General features: G+C 43.2%; 1 protein-coding gene across 1 annotated transcript; it reads right to left on the reverse strand.

The window, feature by feature from the left end:
- Nucleotides 1–682: 682 nt before the first annotated feature.
- On the reverse strand, nucleotides 683–6,649 carry CDKN2C (cyclin dependent kinase inhibitor 2C). Its single transcript, XM_081949385.1, has 2 exons — nucleotides 6,222–6,649; nucleotides 683–2,364 (listed from the first exon to the last, which is right to left on the reverse strand). Exons 1-2 carry the CDS (start codon nucleotides 6,348–6,350, stop codon nucleotides 1,984–1,986), a joined length of 510 nt encoding a protein of 169 aa, XP_081805511.1. The 5' UTR covers nucleotides 6,351–6,649; the 3' UTR covers nucleotides 683–1,983.
- Between the last annotated feature and the right edge of the window lie 5,650 nt (nucleotides 6,650–12,299).

A 12,299-nucleotide genomic window follows, 5' to 3' on the forward strand; every position in this document is an offset into this window, starting at 1 on the left:
GCATTCCTGCCTCCCTTGGCCTGATACTAAGAGTGTTATGCAAGTCATTTCTGAAACCACAGTTTCTTTTGAGTTGAAAATTTGACTAATTTTTTGAGTCCATTATGAAATTTCATCATCTGCTAGAATCTTATCTATATATTTACTAGCTTTTCAAATATTAAAGTTTTTTTTTAACTTAAACCTCTCATGAGGATGGGAGGGGCTGGTTCAGAAAGAAAATGTGAGGTTTTGTTTTGTTTTACAGACAGCAAATTCCTTTAGATGCTGGTTTGTTTTTTAATGTCTGGAAAAAGATATGATTGGTTTAGTTTTTAACTGATCCTTGTGAAATCTCTATTCAAGAAAGGAAAGGTTTCTACAATGCAGGGGAAATGCATGGGGATAAAATTGCCTGATACAATTTATGAATCCTTTTTTTTAAGGAGCCAAATTTAAATTGACCGATATAGCTGGATGTCATCCCTCTTGAAAATAACAATCTAAGACCTGTCACATAAAACATCAGTTTCTCAGTTTTTTTAATCTTCACAGCAACTGTTTAACTGGGACACCCACCCCCACCCCCCATTTTATGACACAGAGAATTCTTTGTGGAGGCAAATAGCAATGAATTCTCTCCACTGCAACAAACAAATCAGAAAACTATCGGGATGAGAGTGAGATAATTCTAAAAAATTGATAAAAGTTATAGATTTTGAAATTTATTCCCATGCAAAATACATCTGTTTAATAATCAGTTTTTCTACTCAGCAATCCTAAAACTCCAAGTAACAATGCATTCCCAGCCACATCTGCTCAGAACTAAACTCCATTCACTCAGTTCAGTACAGTTCAATCCCACATAGATACATAGAAAACTGCAACCTAAAACAATCCAACTTCACATTTTTGCTTCTGAGTGCCTATACTACAGTTATATGGAAATTTATGGACTCTGTAAAAGAGGCTTTAATCAAAAATCCCAAGTCTTAACCACAAAAATAAATGCTTATTCTGGATTTATTCTACTGGAACAAATGTGAGTAAATAGTACTACTCTGGCAGTTTAATCTGAGAAAAATCTAGAGCATTCCCAAAATCTGATCAAGTCACTAAATGCAATCTAATCTTATAAATTACTTTTTATCTTAAACTTGTGTTTGTGCAAATAGCCAAGATATCATATTTCCACACTGTGTGACTTTGGACTTGATAAATTCCTTCTTGCTCTTTTTATTATGATATGTTATATTGAAGCGTCACTATTCAAACTACCCAAATTGAGATTTCCTCTCCGGTCAGATACATGTGGTGAATCAACTGAACCTTTGGTCCTAAACATGTTTAACAAGAAGAAAGCTAGATTTCAGCAGAACTTCCTTTAGAAAAAGAGATGTTTAGGAGACAAGGCATGGCAAAGAAGAAAAATAACAATGAAAGCGCTTTTAGTGAATGTTCCATAGACCTTTTGTTAGCTTATCTATCTCATCAAACGTTTGTGATTCAATTGTCCAAAAGTCTCTCTTTTCCTCCCACTTCCCCTTTTGGCACAAAAGGTCTTTCACATATACACTCCTTCATGCACTGTTTCATATTATGTTAACCTCTGTTAGGCTAGATGATGTTCAGGGATGGGAAATCACAGTAAGCCTTTATAGAAGGCTTAAAAGAAAAGCACAAAAACACATCTTCAATCCCCCCCCTCAAATCCTCCCTTAAATGAAGGGTGAGGTGAGCAGCAAAAGCAAACCAAGTTAAAAGGAAAAAAGAAAAAGCATTTATAAAAGGCGAGAGCCCAGCCAGTTTCTCGCTAGTGAAAAGCTGCTACTGGCATGATTTTTTCCCCCAAGAGGGAAAAATATCACCCCCATGTCTGCATTTGAAAAAAAGACCGAGCCCACCTATTTGTATACTTCGATTAAGATGGAGAGAGAAAGAGAAGAAAGGAGAGGCGACAGGTGTATAAGCAGGCACTTTGGAGTCCGGGGCAAGGAGTGGGCTTCAGTCCCCGCTGAGGGCGCCCTCCCTCCGCCTGCTGTTCTCCAGCAGTTTAGCGACGGCCTGCCTCTTGTAGAGCTTGGCCAGGTCGTAGGCGGTGGCTCCCTTCTTGTTACGATGCTCCACCCGGCTGGGCGTGCGCTCCAGAAGGAAGGCCACGACGGCCAGGTGGCCCTCTTGGGCGGCCAAGTGCAGCGGCAGGTTGCCCTCGTTGTCCTCCACGTTCACGTCCGCTTGGAACTCCAGCAAAATCTGCAGCGTGTCGAGGAAGCCGGCACGGGCCGCGTCGTGCAGGACAGCGAAGCCGGTGCGGTCTTTCAGATCCGGGTCGGCGCCTCGCAGCAGCAGCCGCCTGGCGATCTCCGGGTTCCCCAGTTTCACCACCTGAAGGCAGAGGACGAGAAACGCGAGGCAGTGGGCAAATGTGTCTCCTCCCTAAGGGTTGGGATCACACACTTTACACGTGTATCCCCACTCTGCCTTACCTGCAGAGCCTTTGCTTGGTTTGGCTTTGGGAAAGCCCGTGGGAAAGTTCGCGCGGGAGCCTAGAGCCCTAGGGAAAAGGGATGTCAACTTCTTCGGCATCCCTGGGCAGAGAATACAAGGGAGGCTTTCTGAGCCGGGATATTTTGGGATGGCACCAGCAGCAGTTGACGTCTATTTGGCATTTCTGGCCTCCTATTTGGTCCTCAACATTAATGGTCCGGGGCTTCAGAGAGACCCTCTCCCACGCCTGCTTTTAAAAGCCGAACTTAGGTCTCTTCTGAGATACTACAATGGAGAAGCTATAACTGCCAAAACGGTAGGGCTGTGAAACCCACCCTACACCACACAGAAACAAATAGTGCCAAAATAAACAAATAGAATGCTGGGAAATCGTATTTCCTGTTGTGCCATGATAGAAATGAAAAAAAAAAACACGTCAAGGGACGGGGTAAAAGGATGAGGTTCTTGGTGAAGGTAATAGATATATAATGACACTGATGGACTTGTCCTACTTTGATAGAAAGTAGGTCTAAAATCCAAAGGTCCTAATTGTATATAAAGGATATAGGACCTACATGACTATTTCTAATTAAAGATGTGTCCATGTAAGGTGTGTAAAAAATAAAGTCTGTGTTGTACCTTATTAACAAATATGCTGCATATGTAAGAAAAAGCTCAAATTCTTCCCTTATTTAAGGCTTTTCAGTTGCAATTGAGAACAAAATAAACAATTCTGTAAACAAAAGAGCAGATAGTGGATTTAGAATATAATGTATTTTGCAAACCTGGATGGATCTAAACTCGTTCTTGGGGAAGGAAGTGCAAGCAAAATGGAAAACTACCAGTAGTGAAATGAAAGAAGTAAGGGGGAAATTGAAGAATGCCACTATTAAAAACAAAGCTGTGTTGCTTCTGCACTGCAAAGAGCTGAAATGTAATCCTATTATGGTCACATTGTAGACTAATTGTAGATTACTCAGAGAACACATTTTAATCAATAAGACAGAGTATATATTTCCCGTGTCCCTTATCTGTGGAGTAACCAGTCAAATGGGTTTATGTATTTTTAAAAATATCTTAGTAAATTCAGAGGGTCTTAACTTCCAAGGAAATGTACATGTAGATTTGCAGTTTTAGTTTCATTTGGGATTGTTATATTAATGCAATACCTCTTAAGTTTATTGCTTATGTTCAATTTAAGTAGAAAGTTTTAAAAAGCTGTTGGCTTCCCTAAACATCCCCTTTCTATGTGAACGTTTTTGCTATTATCCCTTAAAAGCACATTTTCTTAAGAATCTCTACAGTTTCTGGTGAAAGAAAAAATGATATAGTAACTCTATAATTTTTCTTACATTTTCATATTTCGGACTGCCCATCTTTTTTGAATATTTTAATCCTTGTGTCTGAAAAGCCACAGCCAAATATCACATACTGAAGTTTACACCTCGGTCAAGCTTTGTTACAGCTAGTTTTCAAAGATGATGTGTCCTTTTGCTTCCAGTATTTTTTTCTTCAGTCTTGTTTTACCTACTCATTTATAAAATAATATTGCTGTGTGCCCTTTACTATTTTTTCTTGCGAGGAATGCTGTCTTCTGTTTTAGTATACAAAAGGGAAGCAGTTACAGTAAACAAAACTGGAAAATCCATAAAACAAGAGGGAGTTATGAGAAAGCATATAAGACTCAGAATGTAGATCAGCAGCCACAAGGATGATAGTTTACTAGGAGATAATTTCTTCCTTGGTAATCCAATCACCTGCCCTCTTGTTTACCAATTTGGAATGCAAATACTAGTAGTATATTTAGCGTTTTGGAAACTAATATCAGCCATTATGATAAAATGAACATCTACTCCTTAAACTTTTAAGATTTCACCTTGTATCTCCTGTCAAATTCATAATTTGGGATAAACACAAAACTCAGGATCAGGTTCCAAAACTGTGGAAAATAAAAGTTATCTATACTATACAAACTATGCCAAAAGTCTGGTTTTAAAGACAGTTTTAGATCTATTTTTTTTCTGGTGTGGAATTCTTTTAACAAGAGGAGGGTGCAGATTACATGCAAAGGCCTAAACCTAATTGTTCTTAGCTAGATTGAGAAAGAAGGCCTTCACATAAACACCTGATTTGAAAAAAAGAAGGGGAAAGTGAAAAAAGAGAGGAAAAACATTCAGAGAAGAGACAGAAGGAATTTAAATGAGACCATAGAAGCCAATGTGTATTTTCACCTTTGGTAAAAGCAACATTGACTATCAGCTCAAGTTCCATCATCCACCCACTATATCTTTCTGGTTTACACTGAAAATACTGAAAATAAGAATCAGATTCTTATGTTGTGTTCACTTTTATTCAGATGTGCGTGTGTAGCTTGCCTCAAATTATGATTAGTGATGAAGCTTCAATGAAAAGTAGGTGGTGGAAAAGGCATGACCCTGGCTGAGTAAGCAGAGATGTATCTCTGTAAATCATGAAATAGGGGAGGGGGAAAGGGGGGGCAGAATTATTGGTTCTCATTAAACAGTAAGAAAAAGAATTGGCAACTTAGTAAGGAGGTGGAAATTGAGGCTGCATTTCCTTTTTTACCACACCAATTCAACGATTGGTTCCAAACATGACCTACCTGTTATGGTGTAGAAAAACCTAAAAGGGTTCAAGGCATTTATGCTCCTTGCAAATCCTTGGAAAATAATTTAGGATTACTGAGCTGAACTTGAAAAGAACACCAAGAAAGGTCCTATTACAGGAGGGCTTCTTTCCATTTTAAAGAGGAGATTCTGTTGCTGGAGTTTTTAGCCCTCACCCACAGGGACCCCTTCTTCCAACATTTCAGAAAGTGGATCCTGTCTGTAGTTGAATCAACAAATTGCTTTTCTTTAGGGAGCCTGCTGAATATTCCGCAGTACTTGGGACCAGATCCACGGTCTTGCATCTCAAAATCTGCCCAGATTTTCACCTACCTTTTTCTTCTCTGTCTGGTTGGGCACCCTTACCTCGCCCCCCTCCCACGTAACACTTTCAGCACCGTTATCCAATGTTCTCAAAAGAAAACATCTTACAGCGGGTGCAGGGTTTTAGTAGCTGGAAGAGCTCCAGCAGCCGCCTGTAAATCTAAACACTGGAAATGGGTGTAGACGGCGTTATATACCTACGGAAAGGAAATTCTCGCTGTGAAGCGATCCCCCGATATCTCAAAAAGCACCCGAAGGATGGTGAATAACAAAGCATTGGATTTTCGTGATCCAGATCGCCACATTGCTTCGCCGTACATCGCAGCTATTCAGAGACGATAGGGATTTTTTTTGGGGGGGGGGGGGGACATGCTCGCCAGAGTGTGAGGAAAAAATAAGCCCCAACCGCCACCCTTTAGTAGCCAGACAACACCCCCGTTCAAGATACTGAAACAGATATAATTCGGATTTCAAAAATGAGGTGTTTACCGACCTAGCCCGGATTGTTCCTTTCCCTCCCCCTCTGCCTCCGCCACTTGCTTCCCTGTCTCAGAATTTTTTTTTAAAGACGAGGTGTCTTGCAGGCAAGGTTTATCCCGAGATTAGAGAAACATTAAAACCAGGTTTTACTTAAAAGTACGTCACTTTAAGGAGTTGGAGCGGTGAAACTTATAAAATATGGCAACCAACTCGCTTTTTAAAAAATGCTGATTTTTTTTCCTCCCCTTTTTAAAACGGTCCTTTCCCCCGTCAAACCAGTTCACCTAGTGGCGAACGATCGCCTCTGTCCGCCCAGATACCAACCTGCAGCGCAGTCCTCCCAAATCCATTTTGTGCATTGACGTTTATATTATTTTCCAACAAATTAGTAAGTTGTGCTAGGTCGCCTCTGGCAGCTGCGGACGCCAACTCATTCGCCAAAGGTTCGGCCATTCCTTAGGGCGAATGACGATCGCCAACGAGCAGAAAACCTGGGCTTGTATTTGATTATCTTAAGGGTTGTTTTTAACCGGGCATGGCCATCGGAAACTGACAGGAGCGGGGATGTTAATCTTCTGGAGTAGATCTTCTTGTAGTAAATACTCGTAAAAAAGCTGCTTGCCAGAAGCCCGCCCCTTGGTTCACACGTCATACATACTGCTGCAGCTCCACTTGAAAAGTAGATCTCTGCACCTCTAACGCGCACAACAGCCCCCCCCCTCCACGCCGGACCTTGGCCGGGGCGCATAAATTGATTCAAGCCCTTCAGCAAGCAGAGCAGACACACTTGGGGGGGGGGACGACGACCCAAGCTCAGTAAGGAAGAGGAGATGGGGAAAGCAAAGAACAAGGTGGAAGCGAAGAGGTGGAAGAAGAAACGGAAGACACAACCCACCAGTTCTGTCCAGCCGAGACAGCCGAGACCCCGGGACAGGCTTCTGTTGGAAGCCGCAGGTTCCGTTCCCGATATTGGGGGGCCAGGGCTTCGCTCTTGACCCCGCTGAGTCCGTTCTTCGCCCCCCGAGTAACAGCCCCCTGCACGGCCAACAGTAGGAGCGAAGGGGTTAATCCAGTCTGGGTAGCCGGGGGGTTAAACAGCCCCGGCCAGAAGATCAGCTGCACAATTCCACCGGGAATGCGGTGGGACTTCGGCGCTCCCATCCCGGGGCGGCGGGCGCGCGGCAGACCCCAAAGGCGCAAAGTCGGGGTTGGTTGAGGCGAACTGGCTGAGCCCGAGCGAGAGCCGGGAAGACCGGGCACATCAGCACGCCCGAAAGGTCGCCGCATCTTTCGGCGCGCTAGTGGTTTCGGTGCCGTTTGCGGCTTCGGCGGCAGCAACCGCTTCAGCCTCTGCCGTGTCCCCGTTGCCTCCTCGGGCAGCGATTTTTCTGCAGCGCGAGGAGCAGCGGCGGCCGCTGTGCCTCTTTGACAGGAGCAGGCGAAGGCGCAATCCCAGCCCGGCTAAAAGGCGCCAAAACGTCTCTCCGACGGTCCTGCGAGCGTCTGGAAGCTGCCGTGGCTGGGTCAAAGCCCGTTGAGAGAAACAAAAAAAAAATTTTTTTTTGCGGGCTGCCGCCTAGAAAGCCGGTTCCTCCTCCTCCCCCTCCTCCTCCTCCAGTCCGCGGTCTCCCCTTCCTTTCCCCTCCCCGACTTCTCCTCCTCAGCTTTTTTTGAAAAGGAAAAACATTTTGAGCGCTCTTTGACTTGAAACACCCGCCCACATTTTAACGGCAGAGATTTTAAGGAGGCGCCACGGAGTTCCCGGCAAAAGCAGGAAGGCCTGGGCGGGAGGGCGAGTCCAAGCGAGCGAGCCTCCTCCTCCTCGTCGTCCTCGCTTCTTTTTCTTGCTGGGCTCTGACAATCGGTTCAGGCCGCGGAGCCGCCGTTCGGGGGCCAGTAGGCCTTGCCGTCTCTTTCCCCCACCCTGTTACCCGGCCGGGCCTGGAGATATAAGCTGGGACAACGAGAGCCTCTATTTGCTCTTTTAAGGAGGTCGCCTCCCCCTTTCTTTAATATTAGCCTCTTTTCAATATAGCCCGAGAGGTTATCGGTATCGTCCCGTCCCCCGTCCCCCACCCCCGTCTCCCCCCACCGCTAAACCTTCCACTGCCACCTCCTGGGCGCCCTCTACAATTGTGATGTCGCAGAGCTCCTCGTCCTCCCTTTGATACAAAAGGACCCGAGACGCACGGCGACACGTTTTACGCTACTTTTCTAAGTGTGAGCGCCGCCGTGGTTATTGTTTGTTGACTCTGCCAACTCTGCGGGCACCTCAGGAGAGTAAAGGAGGCGGGCCGAAAGTTAAGGCTACGTGTAAGGACCGCAGTGCCCTCTCTCGTGCATCAATGATCTCTTTCCCCGGAGTGGCATAGCTCCTTCGTCGGAGCTTCTTCTTTACTAGGCTTTCTCCGCTCCTCCGCCTACCGCGAATGGGGGCGGGGGGATCTTGTTTGCCTGCCCCCCCCTCCCCCGGGAGCACAACAGATCAGATTGGCAGAAAGGTTAGGTAGCCAAAAGAGAGGCTTGGCTGCAGGTTTTCTTTCTTTGGATCTGGTTACTAAGGAGACAGCCCAGACAAGGTCAGACTGAAGGGTCAATGTCAGCTTGCTGCGACTGTAGCAAATGAAAACTTTCTCTTCACCCTTCCCCTTCAACTCATTGCACTTATTTTTACCGCACCTTGGGGGGGAAAGGGAAAAAGGTGGTTGTGACATTTTAAAATATCTCTGAGGCGGAAAAAAAACAGGAGCATAAATACTATTATGCGCAGGAAATAATATTGTATTCTTAAAATGTTGACGAGTTGACATGAAACAAATGAGTGAACGCTAGAGTCCATGAATACATTCTGAACATATTTTCCACTCAGGAAATTGTGTTGTGTCAGTAAACCTAAACTATACCTAGTTTATATCATAATAATAAATCAGTAACTTAATATACTGAATTATTGTTTTCTTGGCTTCGTCTGTCTAAGATGCAGCATTCTTTCTTTGATTGGGTTTAATAGACCACATGAAATAGCCAATGGTTGGTCAATCAAAATTGTGGCTTAATGTTTAAAAATAATGGTTTACCCAACAAAGCATGGGTAAACCATGCATATTGGGCTAAACAAGAAAAACAGTTTATGACTAATTTGCAACTACTTATCTAACCTGGTTTTTTTTTAGATGAATAGAATAGAATTCTTTATTGGCCAAATGTGATTGGACACATGAAGAATTTGTCTTTGGTGCATATGCTCTCAGTGTACATAAAAGAAAAAAATACATAAGATACAACACTTAGTGATAGTTATAGGTTACTAATAAGCAATAAAATCATACTAGGAAACAAATAAAACAATATAAATCATAAAGGTACAAGCAACATGGTTATAATCATAAGTGGGAGGAGATGGGTAATAGGAAGGATGAGAAGAATAATAGTAATACAGTCTTAGTAAATAGTTTGACAGTATTGTGGAAATCAGTTGTTTGGCAGAGTGATGGCATTCGGGGGAAAACTGTCCTTGGGTCTAGTTGTTCTTATGTGCAGAGCCCTATAGCATCGTTTTGAGGGTAGAAGTTGAAACAATTTATGTCCAGGATGTGAGAGGTCTGTAGATATTTTCACAGCCCTATTTTTGACTTGTGCAATATACAGGTTCTCAATGGAAGGCAGGTTGGTAGCAATTGTTTTTTCTGCAGTTCTAATTATCTGTTGAAGTCTGTGTCTCTCTTGTTTGGTTGCAGACTCAAGCCAGACAGTTATACATGTGTAGATGACAGACTCAATAATTCCTCTGTAGAACTGAATCAGCAGCTCCTTGGGCAGTTTGAGCTTTCTCAGTTGGCACAGAAAGAACATTCTTTGTTGTGCTTTTTTGATTACGTTTTTGATGTTATAAGTCTATTTTAAGTCTTGAGATATGATAGTACCTAGAAACTTGAAGGTTTCTACTGTTGATATTGTGTTGTCTAGCATTGTAAGAAGTGGTAGTATAGGAGGGTTTCTCATAAAATCTACCACCATTTCTACGATTTTGAGTGTGTTTAGTTGAAGATTGTTCTGGTTGTATCATAAGGCTAGTTGATCAACCTCCTTTCTGTATGTAGATTTGTCGCTGTCTTGAATGAGACCAATCACTGTTGTATCATCTGCAAACTTCAGTAGTTGAATGAGATGGATGTATCAAAACTATCAAATGCAAGACACAACTAAGCAAGACTAAGTGTATTTTTAAAATATATATTTACTTGATTTTTATCCCATTTTCATTATTGTTTGTGAAGAACTCAAGGTTGCAAACATACCTGAAACTCTTTCCTCTTCCTATTTCCCCCCCACAACAAACCTGTGAGGTGAGTTGGCTGAGACTACCCAGTCTCACCCAGATGGTTTGCCTTGCCTAAAGTGGAACTAGAATGACATGACCACAATTCACAATTTTAGTGACATCCCCTCCATTGACTCTGTTTGTTGGAAGCATGTAGTGTGAAAGATGCAAATTGTGATCACATGACTGGAGGAAACTGTGGTGGTTGTAAGCGCAAGGACCAGTCATTAAATTACTTTTTCAGCACTGCTATAACTTTGAATAGTTGCTAAACAGGACAAATTAAGAAAGGACCACCTATATTCTGTGAATATCAGCAGTTATTTCATGAATGATAAGGCATTGTCACAGCTAATTCCACACATTGTACTATGCCAGGACTATTAACTATGGTTTATTAAACAGTGGCCTGTTTCATGGCACGGATAAAATATCACAATGATGTGAAAATTATTATCTGCATAAAGATGTCAACTATGTCACAAGTTCTGATGCAAGTATATAAGTCATAACATGTCTGATTATGCAATCACCTGCATGTTATCATTTGTCCTCTTTGCTTATGCTCGTGATCAGGTTAGTAGCTGAAGCAGAGATTGTCTTAAAAAATACATTCATTTCTCAGTTTAGCTAATAGAATTGTTTGTCAGACAAACAGTGATATTCTTCTGTAACAGCAAACTGAATTCCCTGCAGTAAGTTACAGTGCTACATTTTAGTAGGATCTCTTGAATTGTCACTCGTATAATGTAGTTTGCTAATACTAGAACAATTAACTACAAAAATGTTTGTGTAGTGTCCACAGCATCAAAATAATGAAGACTGCATTGTACTATACTGTAAGCTCCAAATTTTTGATCATATTCTTTATGCTACATCACAACATGCGTATACAAAAAGCAAGGCCTGCAATGTGATAGTGCAATGCTGTTTTTGTTGGACTGACTAGTTTGATACATGCAAACAGAATAAAAGAGTTGGAAGGCACGAGAGACGACTTCCGGTCCCCGAAGGCGACAGACATGCGCGTCTGCTGCTTGCCTTTTCGGTGGGCTCCCTTTAGGAGCATAGGGTACCTTGGAGGGCCGCTCTGCCATAGGGCCGCTTGCTGGGACCCCCTGGATTGGCGGTGGCCGTGGGGGGTCTCCAGCTTCGCCCCAGGAGCCGGAAAACATGGGGGGTGCGCGGCGGCACTGCATGTCGCCGCGCGTCTTCGCCGAGCGGAGCCTGGAAGGAAACAATCAATTTGAAGGCTACAGCTGAAGTGCGGTGAGGTGGGAAGTCTCCCCAAGTCTTTTGCTAATCTACTCAATTGATGAACTGCAGTCTTGTTAAAACTTTGTTTCAATCTCTGGAAGAGTTAAGATTGGAGGGGGGGGTTCCACCCCCCCTTGGAAAAGCGGCACTTATAAAATCTCTCCCTCTCATAGGAGAGAGAGAGAGCTAAAAACTTACTCTCACTTCCCCTAAGCAATGGGAGAATGACTTTTTACTACAATTGCGAGAGAAAGGATGGTTGAACTGATCTTCCTTTAAACTATTTATGGGAACTTTGGACTTGTTGTTTTCTGACCTCCTGTGAAGGCTGAGCCAAGATGGCCAACTTCCTCCTTCTTCTTTGCCTCTATGAATGAGATTCCTCTTTTGGAAGATTTTCTGGCTCTGAACTAGTTTCCACCCCAGAGACCTCCAGGAGCCTCTCCTATTACGCATTTCCCTTGGATTTGGAATATTTTGATTTAACTATTTGACCTGGAGCTGCTCTGGGTTTGCCTGCCTTGTGATCTCTCCCGGCTGTGCTTCTCCACAGACGCCATTTCTTTGCACAGACGCATAACTATCTCTGAGTTTCATGATGGGTCCTAAAAAATTACCGCCTGGTAAGGCATTTTCGGTCCCGACATCTTCCACGTCCAGCCCGATCACTCAACAGACACAATTGGTGTCATTTCTACAACCTAAAGTGCCTGAAGAGTGCTCAAAGGATTTATCTGTTCACCAAATGCTTCAATCTCTTTTAAAGGGACAGGACGAATTGAAAAAACAACTGACAGATCTAAATGATCAGCTCAGAGAAACCA

This window comes from Natrix helvetica (assembly GCF_964273705.1).
Source record: "Natrix helvetica genome assembly, chromosome: 3".
Classification (NCBI taxonomy): Eukaryota; Metazoa; Chordata; class Lepidosauria; order Squamata; family Natricidae; genus Natrix; species Natrix helvetica.